This window comes from Chiloscyllium punctatum, chromosome 39 (genome assembly GCF_047496795.1).
Source record: "Chiloscyllium punctatum isolate Juve2018m chromosome 39, sChiPun1.3, whole genome shotgun sequence".
NCBI lineage: Eukaryota > Metazoa > Chordata > Chondrichthyes > Orectolobiformes > Hemiscylliidae > Chiloscyllium > Chiloscyllium punctatum.
Window position 1 is genome coordinate 59161787 of NC_092777.1, and position 25522 is coordinate 59187308.

Sequence of the window (25522 nt, forward strand, 5' to 3'; positions counted from 1 at the left end):
AAAGCATACCAAACGCCTTCTTCACTATCCTATCTACCTGCGACCCAACTTTCAAGGAGTTATGAACCTGCATTCCAAGGTCTCTTTGTTCAGCAACACTCCCTAGGACCTTACCACCAAGTGTATATATCCTGCTAAAATTTCCTTTCCCAAAATGCAGCACCTCACATTTATCTGAATTAAACTCCATCTGCCACTTCTCAGCCCAATGGCCCATCTGATCAAGACTCCACTGTAATCTGAAGTAACCTTCTTTGCTGTCCACTACACCTCTCACTTTGGTGACATCTGCAAACTTACTAACAGTATCTCTTATGCTCACATCCAAATCATTTATATAAACGACGAAAAGTAGTGGACCCAGCAACGATCCTTGTGGTGCTCCACTGATCACAGGCCTCCAGTCTGAAAAACAACCCTCCCCCACCACCCTGTGCCTTCTACTTTTGAGTCAGTTCTTTATCCAATTGGCTAGTTCTCCCTGTATTCCTTGAGATCTAACCTTGCTAACCAGTCTCCCATGGGGAACCTTGTCAAACACCTTACTGAAGTCCATACATATCACATTTACTGCTCTGCCCTCAATCCTCTTTGTTACTTCTTCAAAAATCTAAATCAAGTTTGTGAGACATGTTCTCCCACACAAAGACAAGTTGACTATCCCTAATCAGTCCTTGCCTTTTCAAATACATGCACATCCTATCCCTCAGGATTCCCTCCAACATGCCCACCACCGACATCAGGCTCACTGGTCTGTAGTTCCCTGGCTTGTCCTTACCACCTTAAACAGTGGCACCACATTTGCCAACCTCCAGTCTTCCAGCACCTCTCCTGTGACTATCGATGATACAAACATCTCAGTAAGAGACCCAACAATCACTTCCCTAACTTCCCACAGAGTTGTAAGATACGACTGATCAGGTCCTGGGGATTTATCCACTTTTATGCATTTCAAGATATCCAACACTTCCACCTCTGTAATCTGGACATTTGGCAAGATGTCACCATCTATTTTCCTACATTCTATATCTTCCATATCCTTTTCCACAGTAAATACTGATGCAAAATACTCATTTAGTATCTCCCCCATTTTGTGTGGCTCCGCACAAAGGCTGCCTTGCTGATCTTTGAGGGGCCCTATTCTCTCCATAGTTACCCTTTAGTCCTTAATGTATTTGTAAAAACCCTTTGGATTCCCCTAAACTCTATTTGCCAAATCTATCTCATGTCCCCTTTTTGCCCTCCTGATTTCCCTCTTAAGTATACTCCTACTTCCTTTATCCTCTTCTAAGGATTCCCTCGATCTATCCTGTCTATACCTGACATATGCTTCCTTCTTTTTCTTAACCAAATCCTCAATTTCTTTAGTCATCCAGCATTCCCTATACCTACCAGCCTTTCCTTTCACCCTAACAGAAATATACTGTCTCTGGACTCTCGCAATCTCATTTCTGAAGGCTTCCCACTTTCCAGCGTCCCTTTACCTGCGAACATCTGCACCCAATCAGCCTTTGAAAGTTAGAGAGTCATAGTGGAGTGCCACAAGGATTGGTGCTGGGCCCTCTACTTTTTGTCATTAACATAAATGATTTGTATGCGAGCATAAGAGGTACACCAAAAGTCGAGATGTAGTGGACAGCGAAGAAGGTTACCTCAGATTACAACAGGATCTGGAGCAGATGGGCCAATGGCCTGAGAAGAGGCAGATGGAGTTTCATTCAGGTAAATGCGAGAAAGGAAAGAAAATCTTAGCAGGATTTATACACTTAATGGTAAGGTCCTAGGGAGTGTTGCTGAACAAAGAGACCTTGGAGTGCAGGTTCATAGCTCCTTAAAAGGAGAGTCGCAGGCAGATAGGATAGTGAAGTCGGTGTTTGGTATGCTTTTCTCTATTGGTCAGAGTATTGAGTACAGGAGTTGGGAGGTCATGTTGCGGCTACACAGCACATTGGTTAGGCCACTGTTGGAATATTGCGTGCAGTTTTGGTCTCCTTCCTATCAGAAGGATATTATGAAACGTGAAAGGGTTTAGAAAAGATTTAGAAGGATGTTGTCAGGGTTGGAGGATGTGAGCTGTAGGGAGAGGCTGAACAGGCTGGGACTGTTTTCCCTGGAGCGTCAGAGGCTGAGGGGTGACCTTATAGAGGTTTACAAAATCATGAGGGGCGTGGATAGGATAAATAGACAAAGCCTTTTCCCTGAGGTCAAGTAGTCCAAAACTAGAGGGCATAGGTTTAGGGTGAGAGGGGAAAGATATAAAAGAGACCTATGGGCAACTGTTTCACGCAGAGGGTGGTATGTGTATGGAATCAGCTGCCAGAGGATGTGGTGGAGGCTGGTACAATTGCAACATTTAAGAGGCATTTGGATGGGTATATGAATAGGAAGGGTTTGGAGGGATATGGGCAGGGTGTGGCAGGTGGGAGTAGATTGGGTTGGGATCTCTGGTCGACATGGACCGGTTGGACTGAAGGGTCTGTTTCCAACTGTACCTCTTATGCTCGCATCCAAATCATTTATGTGAATGACAAAAAGTAGAGGGCCCAGCACCGATCCTTGTGGCACTCCACTGGTCACAGGCCTCCAGTCTGAAAAACAACCCTCCACCACCACCATCTGTCTTCTACCTTTGAGCCGGTTCTGTATCCAAATTGCTAGTTCTCCCTGTATTCCATGAGATCTAACCTTGCTAACCAGTCTCCCATGGGGAACCTTGTCGAACGCCTTACTGAAGTCTATATAGATCACATCTACTGCTCTGCCCTCATCAATCTTCTTTCTTGTCTAATACCGTCAAAATTGCCTTTCTCCAATTTAGAACTTCAACTTTTAGACATGGTCTATCCTTTTCCATCACTATTTTAAAACTAATAGAATTAGTTACAGAAAACTGTAAAAGTAGTAAATTATCCTCATTTACCAATCAAACAAATGTGTTAATATGGATCTGACCTAATATGCAAAGGCCAGCATTTCAGGAAGCACAAGTAACTACCCTGCATCAGGACAAACAACAATTAAAACAAGGAATCAGTTGAGAATGAAGCTAGTAAAAACGTGAAAAACTACAAGCAGAAAACAATCAAATTCTGGCAAATCAAATCCATGTATTAAGCGCCAAAAGGAATGTTTACTTCATGGACCATTTTCAGAATATTATTGCATAACTGCTTTTTTTCATTACCAATAAAAGTAATACTGATCTAAACATAGATAATCCACTAATTTACATTAAATCTAAAAACAACAGATTTCTTAATAATTCAGCTTCCCAAATATTGGTACACTGTGGAATCATTGACATGTTAAGGACCTGTATAACTCATGAGATGGTTTCATACATGTCAAAGGAACTCCCTTGATTGTTGATGACGACATCTCTCAGGGGTGGCAGTCTTTTAGTTACTCAACAAATATCCACAACTGAAGTGTGTTCTTGAATAGTGAAAGCTGTTAACTAAATGAATCCTGTTAAATCAATTAGTAGCATAACCAAGCAAAGTTTTCAGGTTTAACCTATTAATTGATCCTGTGTTAGTTGATCTCAGCTAAAGTGGATATAAAGTGGATATACATGCAATAAAATTAGCTTTGGAGCCACAGGAGGAAGGATGGAAAAAATATGTTTTATACTTTAGCTGAAAGCACATCTGTGAAGAACATGCAGTGCTGGAATCGAGTTTAGTTGGTAAGTAATTATCTATAGTCCACAAAGGACAATTACTGAGTATATCCAAGACAGTCTTTGGATACCAAGGTAATCAAGGCTTAAGGAGATATGGTGATCAATGAAATGAAGGAAGATCATCAGTCCAGAGATTAGTACTCCTGGAGAAGGCTGGCTACATCGAATGGCTTACCCGTGCTCTTAAAATGCAAAAACCTAAAAATTAACAGAGACTCCAGAATTCATTTGGTTACCAGCTTTCACCAATCAAGACCACACTTCAGTTGTGGATATTTGTTGAGCAACTAAAAGGCTGCCACCTCAGAGGTGTCATCAACAATCAAAGGAGAGTAAAAATGAGTAGAAAATTGGCAAAACATTGAACTGTGAAAACCATCCTCAAGTACTAACATCAGTCAGGAATGGGAAAAAAAAATCAATTCCTAATGTCACTCCTAAAGGGGTTTAAAGTTAAATTAGAATACCTCCATGCAATGCCAAACGTTGGTCTCGGTGATGGATATGGCCAGATGTCCTGTGCAGGCTTTGCATTGTAGTTAAATCCTGGAACTTCCTGAATACCAGATCTCCTGGCTAATTTCCGTAGGTCATCATTGGGTAGGACAAATATGCTCTTCTTGCTGCTTTTGGTAATAAATTTACGGTATGAAGGCAGGGCCGTGCCAGACCTGGTCTTTTTGGGCCGACAAAACCGCATTAGTTTTACTTTGTCCTTGGTGGAATATTCTTTACTTACTGTCATGGTAGTTGACATCCCACCTGGAGTGGCCACACAGTCAGTCACTGTGGTTGTGACAACAGTTTTTTCTGTGACTGTCACAGCATCCACAGTACAGTCCAGTTTTGGTGTGGTCACTTTTGTGATTGTTGTGGTTGTAGTTGTGGTTGAACAAACAGCACAGTTCTTGAGACAGGACACCACTGATGGAACACTGCTCTGTGGAGAAGAAGCTTCAGTTACACTAACAACAGTTTTGGACTGGGTCGAAATGGTTGTAGTCGTGGTAGTCATTTTAGTAATAATTGTTTTAACCTCATGATCCCCATTGACACCACCCATTTCATTTTCTGATTGCATCCCATTTTGCTCACTGAAGCTTTTACTCAAAGTGGAGTCTGATATTGATATAAGGGGTGGAGAAGCAGATTTTTCATGCAGCTGTCCATCTATTTCCAATAGCTTTGCTCTATTTTCAGTCTCTAATGATTTATCCACATCAACATTTAAAAGGCCTGACTCTTTGGATGAATTTACTACCTCAGAAATATTAAGTAACCCTGATTCACTTCCCTGCAATAGTACGGGTTCTAACTTGGGTGGATTCACTTGTGCCTTTATCAGTGGGATTGAATCATCTAACTTCCGTGCCTTGATCTGTGGGTTTGAAATGTCTACACAGGGTGCCTTTACCTGCGAGACTGAATCATCTAATCTAGGTGTCTTTATCCGTGGGATTGAATCACTTATTCTGGGTGCCTTTACTTGAGGGACAGCATCATCTACGCTAGGTGCATTTAGCTGAGAGACTGAATCATCGACTCTGGGTGCATTTACATGTGGAACAGCATGATCTATGCTGGGTGCCTTTGCTTGGGAGACAGCATCATCTGACCTTGGTGCTTTTAACTGTGGGACAGGATCTAACTTGGGTGATTTCTCCTGTGGGATGGCATCATCTAGCCTGGGTGCCTTCAATTGGGACACTGCATTATCATTATTTGCTATTATATTATCCTGAACCTTGGAATGCGCAGCTATTACAGTCCTTCCTTCTACTCGATTTGACTTTTCCTCTAGGTCAACTATGGTAATATCCCCATTCATAACCAGCCTGACCAGTGGATCTCTTGCTGATGACTTTGTTTCATTTTCAGAGTTCATTTTGATGCTGCTCTTTTCTTTAAGATGTTCTATATTATTAACAGCAACACCAGATGCTTCAGTTGGCACCAGTTCAGAGTTTTTCGTAACAGTTGATTTTGATTCCACAACAACTTTTCCATTAACCTGATCAACGAGGTACTGATGCTCTAGTTTATCTACTGTTTGCATTTCAGAAATCTTAGTTTCCATATTGTCATCTATGTCCATTTTTTCAAGGCACTGACTTTCAATACTATTGCTTTCCTTGTGGACATGTAATTCTTTTATACCATTTTCCTCAATAATCATTGATTCAACACATTTTTCAGAAATTGCTTCATTGGTTTGTGGCTCGATCTTTTCAGGATAGACAATTCCAAGAATTTCAGGGTTGTTTCTTTGAATGTTTTCGTCAGTTTCCATTAGACCACTACTCCCTTCAACAACACCCATTTCCATCTTCGTGTTTAGATTGTCGTGGTTTCCTCCTCCTGCCAATGGCTCACAGATCTTGCCAACTTGCTCATTTTTCACATCAGAACTATTATTTACAGAATTTTTCCCCGTAACCAACTGCACGCAGCTGCCTTCGGCTCCATTTTCCTGATTTTTAAAATGTAGGTCATTGGATTCATTGCTTGTGACCACCGATTCAATATTATTCTCAGTGGCATCCTTCGTAAGTTTTTGGTTTGATTTGGTACTGTCAATATCTGGATCCTTTAAGGGTGTTAAAACTGGATTATTTTCTTGGACCGATGCTTCATTTTTTTCAATAGCATTTTCTTGAACTGACGCCATTGAGCTTTCAAAGGTGAGCTTTGGAGAGATCTGATCCATACGTTCTTTTTCTTGTACTGCTCCAGGTTTTTTCTGAATACAGCTTCCGGCCTGATCAGGTTTCTGTGGTTCAGTTGCACCTTTGTGTTCTTTTTTCTGCAATTTCATTAAAGCATCTTGTTTCAGTTTTTCTTGACGTTGCTTCTCTTCCATCGTAAACTGTTTTATTCGCCGATCCAGCAGTCCATCCAATTTTGATGTTTTTACTCTCTTTTTATACCAAGTCCTGAGTTGAAAGGCTTCACTCACATTGATAAGATCAGTAGAGATATTACTTTCCTGTTCTTGTGAATTGGATTTAGTTCTGGACTCATCCAAATTCATTGGTTCATCCTTTATGAACTTATCACCATCAGTTCTGATATTTTCACTGTTCTCTAAAAGAAGAAAAAGCAAATAGTTAACATTAAGAGTTGCATAAATAGGAAACTGCCCTCCCTCAAAGTTTTCTGAAAGACATTTCCCAGTCTGACCATGCATCAGTCCAATGAAGTGGCCAAATGACTAACGAGTAACCTCAGAGTGAATCATTTAGGTTGACCTAGATACAAGGAACTTTAAGGAAAGGGTTAGAGAAACAAAAGACGACGGGAAAGAGTTAACTTATTTCAAACAGCATAAACTTTGATTTAGGAGAGAAAACTAGATTCACTCACAGGGCATCAAATCTCAAATGAGAGTAGAAAATTTGCACTTGCCCAAATTAGTGAGAAAAAGCAGAATTCCAAGCAAAATTCTCCAAGAGATCACAATCTAGTCTCTTTTTCTTGAATTGCTATATTATCACAAATGAGCAATGCTAACCAAGACCATTCAACACTCATGGATTTCAATTTCATCAACTACTTCTCTTTTGCCTGTTCTATTTCATTTCGGAATTGCTGGATTAAAACAACATGCAGTGTACTCGTAAGTCAGAACATCTGTGCATATGGTAACTGTCTCAGTTGCTTAATAATTATTTAAATTACTTTCATTTAACTTGCATTCCAGAAAGATTAATTCCCAATACAAAATACATCAATGTGTGATATCAATGTGGATTCAAGTGATGTCACTGTACTAATTTCCACTTGTCAATTCATGATATTCACATTTTGATGCACATTTCATGAGATTTCTACCACACAATTAACACCCATACCTCCCAAACAGATGGACATACATTTTGAAAGTCTCATTTCCACATGCACCAGATTTATTCTTGCATATCCTGCAAATATAGCATTTAGCAAAGCACTGGTACAGCTGAGTGGAAGCTCTTCCAACTCTCACTACTTGGCAGTAAGACAGGACCACAAAAGATTCCACAATTGATATATCGCTAAATGCAAAGCAACAGGGAGGAGATTATCCATATACTCCTCTTCCATGTCACTGAAATAATGCAGTTCAGAATCATCTACAAATCTACCAAGATAATTGGGGCTCATGATATATACAATATATTCAATGGGGAATATATAGAACGGAAATAACCTGGTTTTTTAAAAATAACATGCATTTGTTATGCATGCAATAGTAAGGGGTCGCCTTATGTTAATTAACTATATAACTGAGGCATATAACATTATTACCTCTCTTTGGAGTTTGTGATGACACAGGATTTGCGTCAATTTCCATTACTTCCTCCTTTTCTTCTACTTTGTCTTCCTCTTCTGACTTTATCTCAAATGACTTATCTGTGACTGTGTCATTCTCTGGCAGATCTTTAGAGTCTTGAGATGATTGATGTTTCTTACAGCCTTCAGACTCCATTTTTACTGTAGAAGAACACTCATCTTGATCCAGTTTTGCATTATCTTTCTGGTCACCTAATAGATTGGCAAACCCCTTCATATTTTAGACAGATGAACCCGTATTCCTAAACCATTAACTCTAATAGTAAATTTTAAGAATCTAATTTGAATCACAATTGCAATCAGGATCAAACAGAAGCTGCAGAATCACCACTCTTAGAGAGTGATTGAGTGTAATAATGATTTGGAGGTGCTGGCGTTGGACTGGACTGAACCAGGTTATAGTCCAACAGGTTTATTTGGAAGCACTAGCTTTCAGAGCACTGCTCATTAATCAGATGGTTGTGGAATACAAGATTCTAAGACACCGAATTTATAACAAAAGTTTACAGTGTGATGTAACTGAAATTACATATCGAAAAAGACCTGTAAAGCATTTCAGAATGACCATATTGGTTTCAGTTCTTTCATATGTAAATTGCAAAACTTTCTTTTATAAAAAAGTTACATTCTCAAGTGAACTTTAACAACTGGTGTCATGTCAGCCCAGATAATGCACTGAAGGTGCGAGCTGCCATGTGTGAGACTGTTTGTGCCACAATGGTCAGACTGATTCTAATCTAAAAAACAGATTTACAGAATCTTACATGGATTCATAGTTTTTGAGCAAAGTAAAATGTAATTTGGTTTACATTTTATGAGAGTAATAATGTTAGCAAGTTTTGAGAAGATTTGTAGCTCAGTTTAAGGTTCTGAATGTAGGTTTGCTCACTGAGCTGGAAGGTTCGTTTTTACGAAAACGCTTCATGAAAACAAACCTTCCAGCTCACCAGGCAAACCTACATCCAGTAATAATACTAAATACAGTAAAGAGCACTCAAATTTGCATTTAAGATATTTAGTTCAGGTTTATCTTGAAAAATTTTCATACTGCAATTTTTTTTAAACATCAGAATTTATAAAGAAATTGGACTTGAGAGCACAAGTAGATCACATAGTCCTTTGAGCCTGTTCCACCATTCAATGGCCGATCTGGTGTGGTCCCGTGCCCTAATTCCTGTTTGCATCCCATAAACACTGAATCCTTGTCTATCAAAAATATTAACAATACGGCCTTGAATAAATTAAAGATGCAACTTTTGCAACTTTCACAACTTTCTGGGAAGAGAACTCGTCATTCAAACAACGCTCATAGAAAACTGTTTACTTCATCTGTGGGTCAAAAAGGAGATCTCTTAATCATAAGCAGAGACTTTTTTCTTCAAATTCAACAATGGCAGTTTACAACACAATCTTATTTTTCAGTTACTGAGATGTGAATTGTCAAGATATTAAAAATGTTGCATGCTCAACAGTGAAGAAAAATTGCACAGCACAATCAACCACGGGCGGAGCTGAAACATACCTTCCAACTCTTTCCGATAATGTACATTCGTATTTCCAGGTAGCCGAGGCACAAAACGATGGACGTGAGTTTTACTAATCCACATCCAACCACCATATCCCGTTACACGATATTCTTCTCCCTTTTGTTTCCATACCTGTGTTAATGTCAAGTTAAATTTATGCAGTTTAAATAAAAAATTATTGCACTTTCTCTCTCCTCTATCATATCTCTAGTCCCTGATGACACATCACCAGAGCGGAAAAAGTTTTGAATTATACTTCTTTGTTAATGAGTGATTATCCAATTGGCAGGTCTGTATAAATTTTCCACTGGTTTGGAGTTAAGAATATCATTACTCTAGCAGACAGCTAACAATTGACCTCACCTTAAGAGTCTTAAAGTTCAACCATACTGTTGAATCTTTAACTGTCAACTCAACTACTTCATTTAATTATTTTTGTATCAAAGATCAATGACTTATGTTCTTGCTAAGTCATGAGAAAATATCCATAATTAGTGGTAACCTGACAACCTACCTGATGCTTTACAGGGAAAGTATATTTCACCCAAGTAGCTTGCTGCATAACTTCCTCTTCCTCTTGTTTCCGCTCTCGCTTTTTAATTTTTTCCTTTTCTTCTCTTTCAACTGACGTTAATCGATAAAACCTGTGATCAATGCAGGAATATTATCTTAGTTTTCTACAGACCCAAATAAAGACATATGTCTCAATGAGAATTCATGATGACCACTCGAAAACTACACCAGATTATCCAACTTTTTTAAATTTCCTTTCTAGTTTCACGGGTCATTGATAACCAGTGATGGCTATTTTAGAGATTACGATTTAGAAGCACAGAACATAATTTAAGTAAGACCTGTAAACTATATTGCAGTGTCAAACATGTTGGTATTAAATACCTTTACTTGTTATTTTAAATACCTATATTCATTATATTCCAGCTAGATCACATTGTTTTGGAACAATGGCTCCCAATAATTTTTCCTATTTTTGACCCCCTTCATGCCATGCATTATCCTGTCAACGGACCAGACCGATAATGACAACTGGAGATATGTGGGGAAAAAAGTACACGAGGGGTACTTCACATCAATCCCTCAGAAAATACAGGTAAAGCAGTACATTATATTTTTTAAGATACTAGATTACCTAGTGTTATTCTGTATTTTATTTATAATGGAAAATAAAATCACATTCTGATTAAGTTCTTGGTAGGATATTCTATCTTCCTATTTAACACAACAACCACAACAACGAGCACCCGAGCTACAAATCTTCTACCAAACTTTGAACACGTACAGGCGAGAGATTCTATCTTCCTATTTAAAGGTAAAAAAAAAGGTGATCAACCTTTATACATTTTTTTTTTAAAAAGAAGCCTGCAATAATAATTAAACATTAAGCTAAGGTTATACCAAAAAAATAGAACAGGCAACAAAATTGAGCAAAATCACCTGGTATGCCCTAATGAATCTCGCCAGACTGGAAGCATGACAACAGGTTTGATTGCACACTCAAGGATTGCAAGAGCTAGTGCAAATTCCCTTGGTTTACTGCACATCTGGACTGCTTTTATCCAATTAGATCTGAAAAAATTTGTTCAAACAAAGTTGATTATTGCACATACATCAGTAAAATTAACAATGTAAGTTTATTCTGTCTCTGAAGTTGGTAAAACCTGCAAAATCAAAATATGGAGTTCACTGAACATTCTCCACTTGCTTGGAAGAGAATATCTCAAATAATACATGCTCAACACCATTCATGGCAAAGCAGCCTCCTTGGATGGCACTCTACCACCCTCTTCCATCACCAGTGTACAGTGGCAGCATGTGTATCATCTACGAGAAGCACTGCAGCAATTCACTAAAGCTTTGCAATGACATCTTCCAAACATACAACCTCTCCCCTGTTAGGAGGGCAAGGGTAGTTGGTGGCTGGACAGATGGCAATGTGTGGACACTGTACTAGTACTCCTGAATTTCAGTCGAATGCTCAAGGTCATAGGTTCAAATCCCACAATGGCAGAAAGTGGAAAAGTAGCTGACAGATTGATGTGACTGAATGGAGTTCCATTTCATGGGTCACTGGCCTATAAGTAGTGGGAGCAAGAGGTCAAATATGGAAAGATGTTTTACATATCATAAGAGTAAGACAAGAAAAGACTGATACAGGAAATTAAGACGAGAATGTCAGGAAGGAGCAGAAACAAAAACAAAAACAATCCTGGATTACACCAGTCAAGACTTAATGTTAAAAGAGAACAATAAAGGCTGCTTATCCATTATGGACACACAGTATATTCAAAAATAAACAAATTGATAGCACACTTTGATGTAAACAAATACAACTGATAACCAAAAGAGAGACATGGCTTCAGGATGACAAGGATTGGGTTCTTAATATTATCAAGGGAAATATGACCTTCAAGAATTCAGGAAGCCAGATGGAAGCGTAACTCTGTCATCAAGGATGCATTTACATAACGGTTAGAAATAGTCATGGTTGAGGAGATCAGGATGTAGAATCGGTTTGATTGAAGGTACTGAATAGTAGGAGAAAGAAGTGGTCCACCAGCCCCATTACAATGATCACAATGTGGGACAAAGTATAAAAGAAATATTGGATGTTTCTGATAAAGCAACCGCATTAATCACAGGTGACTTTAAAGTAAGTAGAAAGATCAAATTGGCAATAGAAATGTGCATCAGGAATTCATAAATTGCTTTTCAGATTGTTCCTTAGAATTGCAGTTTTTGGAACTGTCAGAATAAAATAAAACAAAGAACTACAGATACTGGAGATATGAAATATAAACAAATTACTGGTAAAACTGAGCAGGCCTGACAGCATCTGTGGAGAGAAAGCAGAGTTAATGTTTTGAGTCTGGTGATTCTTCGTCAGAACCATCACAGAACTCCAAATGTTAACGCTACTTTCTCTCCACAGATGCTGCCAGATCTGCAGGTTAGATTAGACGTGCTATTGTATAATGTGACGTAATTAACTCATAACCTCTGAGTTAAAGTCATCCTCAGTAGCAGTAACTTTCATTGGTTTGGATTCATGTCCAAGGTCCCTCTGTTCCACGACACACCTTAAGGCCCTACCATTCATCATGAAACTCCTGCCTTCATTTGACATTCCAAAATGCAACATCTCAAGGTCCCAATGCTTGGATAAGCCGAACATTCGATTATCCAAATGCTCCTTGCCTGCATCGTTCGAATAATCAAGGTAGCCAAAACAGTTTCAAGTATTGAACATTAGATGGTGTCCTCTATCATTTCAACATACATCACCAGTTTTGCTAAGACCAATATTACATTAAAATGTTGGTATTTAAAACAACAGCTTGGTGGCAAACTGCAGCAGGCAAATTATATTTCCCAGTTACCTCTATAAACATTCTTTGCTGAAATTGCAATATTGATTTCAAACTCAGAAGAAAATTAAGCAGCATAAAAGTACAATCTATAAACACGCAAATAAACTAATTCCATTCACCTATGTGAAGCCCAGTTAGGATGCAGGAATGAGGATGGGATATTATTCTCCAGCTGGATAATGGTCAGTCTTAAAGTAGATATTGTAAGTACTTTTGACCCATGCACAGCACCATTCCACTTGAACTCGCCTGCAGGGGTCATGCAGAACTTATGTGAAAGATGCCTTCTTTTGTCATGATCTTCTCGGTGCTGATGCTTGTTGAGCGCCAAGGTGCTGGTGCTGTATTGGTTTTGGTAGACACGATACTTTCCCTCTTGACCCAACTTGAACAAGTTGTTCACAATTCCCTTCATCACCAGATCTTTCCTTGTACTCAGACGAGAAACTTCCCCTTGTGAATTCACCACCAGGACCTGAAAAGTAAATAAGCTCAACATGCCATTTTATATTAATACATGCTCCAAATTCTACACTGTTTGCTAGTTCAATATAAATATCTATAAACAGTTTAAGCTGAATTTACAACCATCTTGAGAAGGTAGTTAAACTTCAAAATTTCTGGAAGAGGGAGCATTGGTGGTTATGGAAGTATTAATAACATTGCTGTATTCCCTTCTCCTCCACTATTGCCAAGAAGACAAATAAATGGATGCCTTCATGTAAACATCAAGAAGTTGCAGGAGATCAGGAGAGAGGCAACATGAATAAAATTTGCATGAGGTGGAGTTGATGGCCTAAAAATCTTTTACTGGCTCCACAGTTTATGTTCTTGCAGTAAATGTGGTAAGCAGACGAAATATCTCAAAGATTCACGTAATTCGAAAGAATACCTAAAGTTACTTTGAGTTTAAAAAGAAATTTAGTTGATCAATATATACCTCTACGTGTTGTTTGCAATGCCATTCAATTTATATCTAGAATTATGTACAAGCTGGTCTCTCACCTCTCTGCCTTCCTTAAATGATTTATTTGCTTCATGCACTGCAGCTGCAGCCTGGGCGCTCTTAAGCTGACTCAACTTGCTATCAGGGTTCCGTAACCTTGTGACCATCCGAGTAGGGATAGATGATCCTTTACCAGCTCCAGAGGAATCACCATTTTCACCGTATGTTTTATCACCGCAGAATTCTGCTGATTCTACAGCAAACAATTACTATAGAGTTATTAACGATAATGCATAATTCACTCAAACAATCTTAGATACATTGTTACACATCATATCCTACTCATTTGTATTTTTTTTCATGATAGGAGGTTAGAGTCCACCATGACTTAATTCCCACTCCTCCATAGATCACAACATTATATAAAAATACTTATTCCAGTTACCATAATCAATTAAACATCAAATCTCTGTCAGGATTTAAACAGGATATATCAAGCAGATTTCATAATGAACACAATTATTGATGTATCAAAAGGTGCAATAACTGGTTTACACAGTCAGTAACACAGAAATATATGCTTATCCTTCTAAATATCCCAAAACTCTCTTGCATGCAAACACAAAACACAAACATATATATATTCTTAAAGTGAAAGAGATTTCTCAGCAGAGATTGGTGTTCTAAAATCAAACACTTTGGCCCAAGTGTTAATTAAGTTCAGTCTTGGACTGAGCACATGCACCTGAAGGTTAAGGGGAAGGAAGTACCTCAAAATCTTTTCTCTCAGAGGCTAATCAAGTTGGAGAATTCTTTACTGCCGAGTGTTATAAGGCTTGATCATTAAGTATATTCATACCTAAGACAGATTTTTTTCCTCATTATTAAGGAGATCAAGAGTTATAGCGATAAAGCAGGAAAGTGGAACTGAGGATTCTCAGATCAGAATGATTTCATCGAATGTTGCAGCAGACTCTATGGTCTACTTCTGAGTATGATCTTCTGGTATTTCTTGACGTCACAACGTTAAAGCGCAAGGTGTTCTAAAGTCTGTTGTTCTCGAGCTCTGGCATGTGAGGCCATTACTAATGATGCACAATTATCTTTGAAGCCTTCCAGCACAATTTGTTCAGAAAGTGCAATTTTGAGATGCTCTTTTGACACTTTCAGAAGAAATTCATAAACCAAAGTACCTACTTCTCATGGAAATATGTCACAGCATGTCCAAACAGCCTGATTAAAATAACTTCCCTTCCAACTCAGCTCTTTGTAGCCTTCCCTCCAAATGAGACAGATAAAACACAAGAACCTTCTCCAAGCCAGTAACTGTTCAAAAAACACACCTAACTAGGTCGAAAGCTGAACAAGCAATTATCATCAGTCATGCTATTTCTAAGAACCCTCATTTTTAAACAAAAACTCCAATGACATTAGATGCCTTCCAATAACCTCTTAAGGAAACCATTCTAAGTGTTTCCACAAAACTTTAAATGAATCCCTTTTTCGCAATCCTCGTGGAATGAAACACGAAAAGCTTTCATAATACATTTGATTATTATTTAAAAACCTTTAGCTTAGGGAAACCTCTTCAAAAGTAACAGTTCCATAATACTAGGTTTTTGGTTTTTAACATGAATCAAGGTTAAGTGAATGTTACTTGACAGTCTAAGATGCATTGAAATCGTTACTTCCCTGAACCATTCTGGTGAGTATCTGTTGATCTGGGAGATGGAGGGGGTTGAGGAGTTGTTTATTGTGCCATTACCTTTAACAATACAACTAAGTACACATTTTAGACATTTTTCAAATGAAGAACTTGTCCATCTTTTTCGGATTTCATCACACATGTGGACTTATGATTCTATGACTGAACTTGGTATTTTCTAGCAAGTTTAAGTCTTCAGAATTAAAAAAGCTGTGCTTTCATTAGCTGTCTCAAAACTTAAAGGTACAAGAAAATCATATGCAAGTGAGATTCGATAAGAAATCACCTATACAGTTTCCTAAAAGATTGGAGAAACATACTAAAGCTCTACATGATATGTGATTAATTGAAGTAATTAATTTGGTTGAGGAAATCCCCTATAGCAATCAACTCTAAACTGTCTTCTGCAATAGATTTAGCTTTTTTAATGCAACATTAATTATAAAGCCTTTTTTTTTCCAACTGTGGAATCAACAAACAATAGCACACAGATACAAATGGATTTAAAAAGTGTTTTTCCATCAATTGACTCACTAAGAGTGTTACAGGAATTCCTTCAAGTCATGTTGAAGATTTTAAGCACAAACGTGTATTTTTTAAAAAGTAATTAAGAAAAGTATTTTCCACAATGCATGTAAAATAAGGCTGAAAACAGTTATCTATAGAAGGTCAACGAGGAGGTGACAGCCTAGTCATATTATTACTAAACTGTTGGCCCAGACAGCAAGGTAATGTTCCAGAGACCTGGGTTCAAATTCTGCCATGGCACTTAGTTCCATATATTTATTGATTTCAAATTCACTAAGGGTCTAATGATAAGTAACTCTGAAATTCAGGAGTACACATCCAGGAAAGATGTTAAAAGCTAGAGAATTACATATGAAATCCATTAAAATACTTGCAATAGCATAGTGTATCAGTGTACCAAACCACTGATGAAAAGATTGTAGGCTTATGTTCCCAATTTCCCATATATGTAAATGCTTATAAGAAAATGGACTAAAAAATTAAATTGTGAGAGAAAAGAGGGGAAATAATACAGATACTTTTGGAGATAGTTGCTCAGGAGTGAGGTAAACAACTCAATTTTCTCAGCCAAGTATTTTCCATGTCCTTTGGACAGTTAACTGCAACTCACACTCTACTTAGGTTCTAGCATGCATCAAGATCATTACTGTCCCCTGAGTGAGAAGAATCTCCATATTCAGGTGTAGCTCCAGATGCCACTGTAATCAGTAGTATGACTCTATATTGCCCATGAGTGCGCTGTTAGGCCACCTATTAAATATTCCTTATTGCTTCAGGAGTTTTGACTCTTCGGATAATCATCTTCTTTGACATACTTTAAAACTATAATTGTAATCCCCTGTATAGAAATTAGCAAAGGTTCATATTATTTCATTAAAAAATACAACACTTCAGTTTTATCAATTTTTTGGGGGCCAGAGTTGAATTAGCAAATACAATCTTGACCAGTACAGGTTCTGCCAAAAACTTGCTATTGGTCCTGATTTCAATTACTCAAATTACATGATGGATTAACAAGTCAACATTCTGATAGAAATAATTAAGTTCACCTGTTTCATCCTGGCCATTTCCTGAAGACTGAGAGGATCCCTCCATATTCTCTAAATCTTCAACCATTTTGAAACTGGTATCCTGAGTGGTTGTGTCATTAGACAAATCCACATTGCTGGTGCTATCATCAGCAGGTGACGGTGATGATGTAGCTTTCACAGCAGTGTTTGCAGCATCAGTGGAAGTCTCAACAGCATCTTCTGAAGTGGTGGAAAATAATGACAAATTGGTTTACTAAACATGAAAAGCAATCCAAACATGTTTCTTCACAACCAGTGGCAATGAATTGCAATCAAAGTCACTGGACAATAGAATCAATCAACCACAATGAAATTATGAACACTGTTTGGCATACAGTTTAAGAATCGATCCGTTCAACAGAGCTCAAATTTTCTTAACTTCTTATTTGAATGACATGCAGGACGTAACCAATTAAATTATACAAAACAAGATCTTCATTTACAAGGTTATTCTTAATTACGCAAAAGCAGAGTAGACTGTGACAACAGTTGTTCTTTCCAATCAATTGATGTTTAAACCAGTTGAAAACATCACAGCTTGATATCAAACAAGTCCCAGATTTGTTATAAATCCTATTCAATCCACTCCCCTCCCCTTTCTACACCCTAGTGCTCCTTTTTCTGGTTGCTGACCCATACTTCAGTACAGTACCATGGCTGCCTGGAACTCATCAAGATTGCCATCCTTCATACAAAACCATAAGACCAGGCAGATATTTAACATTATCCCAAACTTGTCCTTAACTAATGGCCATACTTCCCAGTGCAAATAAAAGTACTGAATACCAATTAAAAGTGAAGATGACTGATTTGACTCTTCCTGGTCTGGATGACAAAGCAAGTTGTGGTAGTCCCGCTACCATCCCTGCAGAAATGTCAACTTAAGACCTACCTAGTTTGCATGATGCTCTATATTCCCAGTAAACTATTTGGGAACAGAGTCAATTATGATTCCCTTTCAGCAAAAATCCTAAAATGCTGCATTTTAAAGAATTTTGAACAATTAAATTATTCAAAGAAAATGGGGGAGGGGAAAGAATTAGTCATTCAAATACAAAAGGGCTCATGCAGTGAATTTTTAAAAAAGATATAATCATAGAAAGAAAGGTGCTTTAATCATAGACCCAGTAGAACAAGATACCATGCATTTAAGCAGCAAGGAAATTCTAAATATATGCAGTCACAAAAGCTCATCTAAAATATACATGAAGAATAACTCTTTCAGGGATGGGACTCAAAGCAGTCTTTGGCCAACTATTTAGATTAGATTAGATTACTTACAGTGTGGAAACAGGCCCTTCGGCCCAACAAGTCCACACCGCCCCGCCGAAGCGTAACCCACCCATACCCCTACATCTACATCTACATCTACCCCTTACCTAACATTACGGGCAATTTAGCATGGCCAATTCACCTGACCTGCACATCTTTGGACTGTGGGAGGAAACCGGAGCACCCGGAGGAAACCCACGCAGACACGGGGAGAATGTGCAAACTCCACACAGTCAGTCGCCTGAGGCGGGAATTGAACCCGGGTCTCTGGCGCTGTGAGGCAGCAGTGCTAACCAATGTGCCACCGTGCCGCCCATCTTATATGAACTCTAATATGTTTTCTACTGCAAAATCACCAACTAATAAGACCATAAGACCATAAGACATAGGAGTGGAAGTAAGGCCATTCGGCCCATCGAGTCCACTCCGCCATTCAATCATGGCTGATGCGCATTTCAGCTCCACTTGCCAGCGTTCTCCCCGTAGCCCTTAATTCCTCTAGACAACAAGAACCTATCAATCTCGGCCTTGAAGACATTTAGCGTCCCGGCTTCCACTGCACTCCGTGGCAATGAATTCCACAGGCCCACCACTCTCTGGCTGAAGAAATGTCTCCGCATTTCCGTTCTGAAATGACCCCCTCTAATTCTAAGGCTGTGTCCACGGGTCCTAGTCTCCTCGCCTAACAGAAACAATTTTCTAGCATCCACCTTTTCAAAGCCATGTATTATTTTGTACGTCTCTATTAGATCTCCCCTTAATCTTCTAAACTCCAACGAATACAATCCCAGTATCCTCAGCCGTTCCTCATATGCTAGACCTGTCATTCCAGGGATCATCCGTGTGAATCTCCGCTGGACACGTTCCAGTGCCAGTATGTCCTTCCTGAGGTGTGGGGACCAAAACTGGACACAGTACTCCAAATGGGGCCTAACCAGAGCTTTATAAAGTCTTAGTAGTACATCTCTGCTTTTATATTCCAACCCTCTTGAGATAAGAGACAACATTGCATTCGCTTTCTTAATCACAGACTCAACCTGCATGTTTACCTTTAGAGAATCCTCGACTAGCACTCCCAGATCCCTTTGTGCTTTGGCTTTATTAAGTTTCTCACCATTTAGAAAGTAGTCCATTCCTATATTCTTTTTGCCAAAGTGCAAGACCTCGCACTTGCTCACGTTAAATTCCATCAGCCATTTCCTGGACCACTCTCCCAACCTGTCTAGATTCTTCTGTAGCCTCCCCACTTCCTCAGTACTACCTGCCTGTCTACCTAACTTTGTATCATCGGCAAACTTCGCTAGAATGCCCCCGGTTCCCTCATCCAAATCATTAATATATAATGCGAACAGCTGTGGCCCCAGCACCGAACCCTGCGGGACACCGCTCGTCACCGGCTGCCATTCTGAAAAAGAACCTTTTATCCCAACTCTCTGCCTTCTGTTAGATAGCCAATCCTCAATCCATCCCAGCAGCTCACCTCGAACACCATGGGCCCTCACCTTGCTCAGCAGTCTCCCGTGTGGCACCTTATCAAAGGCCTTTTGAAAGTCCAGATAGACCACATCCACTGGGTTCCCCTGGTCTAACCTACTTGTTACCTCTTCAAAAAATTCCAACAGGTTTGTCAGGCATGACCTCCCTTTACTAAATCCATGTTGACTTGTTCTAATCAGACTCTGCTCTTCCAAGAATTTAGAAACCTCATCCTTAATGATGGATTCTAGAATTTTACCAACAACCGAGGTTAAGCTGATTGGCCTATAATTTTCCATCTTTTGCCTTGATCCTTTCTTGAACAAGGGGGTTACTACAGCCATCTTCCAATCATCCGGGACCTTTCCTGACTCCAGTGACTCTTGAAAGATCTCAACCAATGCCTCTGCTATTTCCTCAGCAACCTCTCTCAGAACTCTAGGGTGTATCCCATCGGGGCCAGGAGATTTATCAATTTTAAGACTTTTTAACTTTTCTAGCACTCTCTCTTTCGTAATGGCAACCATACTCAACTCAGCCCCATGACACCCTTTAATTTTTGGGATATTACTCATGTCTTCCACTGTGAAAACTGATTGCAAGAGATTGCAATAAAGATTGCAATAAAGATTGCAAGAACAAATTACTCAATGAAGCATTCTGAAATGGTTATATATTCAGCATCCAAAAACCTGCAGAATCCTGGGATGCTGTCCATGTTTTCTTTCACACTTTCACACTTCGTTCTTGAACTTGACTGTCTGAGGGGACAGGTACCAAATAGAAGTTGCGAAACTGGTCTTGTGCAAAAATTGTCAATTAACTAGGGAACACTCAAAGCAAATTCCTTCTTGGAAAACATCTCTTGCCAAGCTGGTTGAAGTAAAATTTAATAATATTCATAGTTTATCCAGGACCTACAGAAGTCATTCCAGAATCTCAAATCCCATATCACTACAGTTCCAACCACTTGCTGAGTCCACTGTATAAACTTTCTAGATATTTCAATATTCTTCTCATAAAATAGTAGTCAAAGCAACACATACCAAAACTATGACTTAACCACTACTTTGAGTCTGAGTCATAGAGATATACAGCACGGAAACAAACTCTTTGGTCCAACTCACCCATGCTGAACAAATATCCCAACACAATTTAGACCCAACTGCCGGCACCCGGCCCATATCCCTCCAAACCCTTGCTATTCATGTATCCATCCAAATGCCTCTTAAATGTTGCAATTGTACCAGCCTCCACCACTTCCTCCAGCAGCTCATTCCATACCTGTACCACCCTCTGTGTGAAAAAGTTGCCCCTTAGGTATCTTTCATATCTTTCCCCTCTCACTCTAAACCTATGCCTTCTGGTTCTGGACTCCCCCCACCCCAGTGAAAAATCTTTGCCTATTTACCCTATCCATGCCCCTCATAATTTTGTAAACTTCTATAAGATCACCCCTCAGCCTCTGACGCTCCAGGGAAAACAGCCCTAGTCTATTCAACCCCTCCCTATAGCTCAAATTCTCCAACCCTGGCAACATCCTTGTAAATCTTTTCTGAACCCTTTCAAGTTTCACAACATCTGTCCGATAGGAAGGAGACCAGAACTGCACTCAATATTCCAACAATGGCCTAACTAACGTCCTGTACGGCTGTAACATGACCTCCCAACTCCTGTATTCAATACTCTGACCAATAAAGGGAAGCATACCAAACGCTTTCTTCACTATCCTATCTACCTGCAATTCCACTTTCAAGCAACTACGAACCTGCACTCCAAGGTCTCTTTGTTCAACAACACTCCCTAGGACCTTACCATTTAGTGTATAAGTCCTGCTAAGATTTGCTTTCCCAAAATGCAGCATCTCACATTTATCTAAATTAAACTCCATCTGCCACTTCTCAGCCCACTGTAATCTGAGGTAACCTTCTTCGCTGTCCACTACAGCGATTTATCATCATGAAATTTAATGCTGCAGGCATTTTTAAAAATTTTTCTTTCTGCGTTTCATATGTTCATTCCACCAGCTTATGTCCTCAAGTATTTTATAGTCGCACTTATATTTATCTAACTTTTCCTCATTTTGAGCAACATTTCTTGATATCTATAATACTTTCCAGATATATTGTTTTGGCTATTACTGTCCTGTGCAAAATTAAGGTTTTAATTTAGATTTTTAGATTACTTACAGTGTGGAAACAGGCCCTTCGGCACATCGACCCTCCGAAGAGCAACCCACCCAGACCCATTCCCCTATACTTACCCCTTCACCTAACACTACGGGCCGGGCAATTTAACATTGCCAATTGACCTAACCTGCACATTTTTGGACTGTGGGAGGAAACCGGAGCACCTGGAGGAAACCCACGCAGACACGGGGAGAATGTACAAACTCCACACAAACAGTTGCCTGATGCGGGAATTGAACCAGAGTCTCTGGCGCTGTGAGACAGCAGTGCTAACCACTGTGCCACCGTGCCGCCCATGACCTTAATTAAGGTAAAGATAAAAATAATCTCATCCAGGTTTTTGATGAACGAGAGCCCTATGTTAAGTAAAAATAGTTTTGTGCTAAATTTTTTTTAGTCCGATAAATCACAAGAATGGTTAGTGAGAGATATTGAAACATTTACATTAGCACAGAATGTGGTGCTGTTCTAGGATTGGGTCAGAGACCAGTGGAAGACTTTTTACTGAATTATATCTTGCCTGAGTGCTGATGCCAAGCGAGAAAATATTAATATTTGTAAAAAGCATGTTACTTCTAAATGCTAACCTGAAACAAATGTTTCCAAAATTATATTTAAATGTAATCAAGTTTAAAATATATGGCAAAAAAGGGACACTGAAGTTCATAGAAATTGCACTGTGAAACTTGTTTTGCAGCTGTTAACAAAACAAATGATCAAAGCAAGGCGCATGCAATACTCTTTGCTGTAAGTGAAAGAAATAATGAGACAGAGCCAACAGTGCAAAACACATATGTAGGAATCTTTGTAAAACTAGTTTCAAACCAATAGTTCTTCAACAATAACTACCATACGATATTTTTATTTCTCATCATTCATAAAACATAGTCCCTGAATTTCAGCATTATCGAATGTTGGTTTCAAATATAAACTTTATGTATGAAGTATTAAAATAAGCTAAAAGTAAAATCTGTTCGAACAAGTTGACATGAAAATCATCTCCAAACTATCAATATCCAGAAATTCAGATACAAACCTTAATAAAAAGGAACATTACTCTGGTTTATTATTTACTGCTTAGGGGAAAAAAGCATGCAATTTTTCTCAAAAACCTTATTGATATGTTCATCAACAATATCAATGTTTGAAACAAAAGTCATAATAGTTGTCAAAAATGACAGGAAATTTAAGATATATTTCTTTGGAGATGACAGCTGCTAACCATAATAATTGAATATTAAGTATACAGATGAAAATATTATGTCAACAAGTTAGCAGAGACATTAATTTGCATCATTTGGGACTCATTGGTAGGGCCTGATATTTGACAGGATAATATCTACAAAAGATTTTCCTCCTTCAGGGACCATTGCTCTGCAGATCAATTATCCAATCGGAGATAACATTACACATATACAATAATTTTCCATCATGCACAAACTAAAGAAATGTTTGTGTTTGACATGGTGTAAAACAACAATGGTCTACTGAAAACAATTACACACACACTCGTTGACTCAACCCATTGCCTAGTCTTGTTATGAAATATACAAGCCAGCGATAGACCTTGTCTACAGATAGCAGGTTTCAGACATGCCAACAGTGGAAGCAGCATAACTCAATCTTAGTATCCCTGACATGGTCAGAGAACTTGTTAATTAGAGTTCATACTTGTGCCCAATAACCAGCCTGAAATTGTACTGGAGTGCACGCTGAGTGAGGACATTTGGGTGTGCATTCGAAAGCAAAAAGATGAAAATCTAAACTTAGAAAAAAAAGATGAAATAGCTACAATTAAACTGGAGTCAAATCACTTAAGGTACAAGTTAAGAGATTTTTTTGGCATGTAAGGCGAGGAAAGTCCTCCTAACAGCAAAGATAGATTTGACTGCCAACTTCTGATTTAAAAATTAGTAATGTCAGTAAATCATTTGTATTACCAACTTAGTAATTAATAGATTCATAAACAGACAATTAGAACTGCAGCCCGCAAGCAAAGAAAATGAACAAAAAAAAAGTGATGCATGATTCCAAAGATGGAGGTAGTACATTCACTCAGATGATGATCGAGAAAAGAACTGCTCCCCCCACAGAGAGGTATGATGAGTCACCTTCTGTACCTGTTCTATCCAGGGGGAGCTGTACTGATTCGACTGCCAGTTTCTTCTCCTCGGTCAGCTTCTCAGCTTGAGGATTTGCTAGCTCGGTCTCTCCAGTGTCCTTCGCTGGGCAAGGCTTATTTTCATCTGCAGAAGCATTTTGGCTGCTGCCATCGCTCTTCAAAGTCCCTGAATTTTCAGAGCTACAATTATCGACACTAGGTGTGGGGTCTATAGCAAAATGCAGAACACAAGCACCACCTTTTGAATATGTCCCTGACCATAAGTCTAAAGAAATACCTTAGACGTTTTGCACGTCATATTTTGAGAATATCCAAATTAAGAAATGTCACTCATTTCACTATGTTACAATACAGGTACACAAACACATTCATATTTAATATACAGCATGTACAACTGATTTGATTTGTTGTGTTTAAAACTGTCTAATACAAGTAGATTTTTTCAGAGTAGCTATCAGACACCATCCTGGCATTTTCTTCTGCCCAAGCTAAAACAACTACTCAGAGCAAATGTGAAATGCATACTTCCAAAGACGACAACTTGAAAATTTTCCCAACATTAGTAATGTTTGACAAGATCACATCCAAACAACCTTGATACCATAAACAATTTTGAATCTCTATTCTGAGTTAGTACTACTAAACAGTGAATAAAGTTAACATCCAGCTTGTTTAGTCCTTTGGTGTTAATTAATTAAACTAATTTTTACTGAATTGGTACCAAATAAGTTGCATAATAACTACCACTATTCACGTTCTTCCACTGCTACCACTACAATCACCACTGAACATGAAACAATTTTTATCTCATAATTTGCACATTATTTTCTGCCAAGAACAAAAAAGTCATGTTGTATGAACTCAGTGACTTCCATAATTCTACAGATATTGGAATATTGTGCTGGTGAAACCAACACATCAATAAGATAAACATAACTCAATGATACAGAAAATGTGGGTCTCAGAATCTATATAGTAATTAAAATCAAATCAGCTTCAACTTAAAGTCCCATGCATCTGCTGGGATTTTGTGGTTTGTCAATAAAGTGTCATGAAGCACGAATCTTCAATGTTCCAAATAAACCTCAATGAAGAACAGACTGATATAAACATCATGTAGATGGTTTTAAAAATGAACAACTCTACCTTTTATTTGTGTACATATAATCCACAATTATCCTCAGTATCTACAGTTCGAATCTAGCTACAATTACCACTATTATAGTGATCAGAATTAACATTGTATAGATGCGATTTGAAACTCATCTAGTTTTATAAATTAACAGGA

The 25522-nt window shown here is 38.6% G+C and overlaps 1 protein-coding gene across 14 annotated transcripts in view; it reads right to left on the reverse strand.

The window, feature by feature from the left end:
- bptf (bromodomain PHD finger transcription factor) overlaps nucleotides 1-25522 on the reverse strand; it is a 149386-nt gene that overhangs the window by 65198 nt on the left and 58666 nt on the right. For 10 of the 14 annotated variants that reach the window (XM_072558859.1, XM_072558861.1, XM_072558853.1 and 7 more), the window contains 9 exons: nucleotides 24224-24442; nucleotides 17155-17355; nucleotides 13932-14125; nucleotides 13046-13401; nucleotides 10993-11124; nucleotides 10055-10184; nucleotides 9537-9672; nucleotides 7970-8206; nucleotides 4153-6769 (listed from right to left, as the gene is read on the reverse strand). In XM_072558859.1, coding sequence (XP_072414960.1) covers nucleotides 4153-6769; nucleotides 7970-8206; nucleotides 9537-9672; nucleotides 10055-10184; nucleotides 10993-11124; nucleotides 13046-13401; nucleotides 13932-14125; nucleotides 17155-17355; nucleotides 24224-24442 — 4222 coding nt within the window. The remainder of the gene's footprint in view (nucleotides 1-4152; nucleotides 6770-7969; nucleotides 8207-9536; nucleotides 9673-10054; nucleotides 10185-10992; nucleotides 11125-13045; nucleotides 13402-13931; nucleotides 14126-17154; nucleotides 17356-24223; nucleotides 24443-25522) is intronic. The other 4 variants (XM_072558858.1, XM_072558857.1, XM_072558855.1 and 1 more) reach the window with 2 other exon arrangements.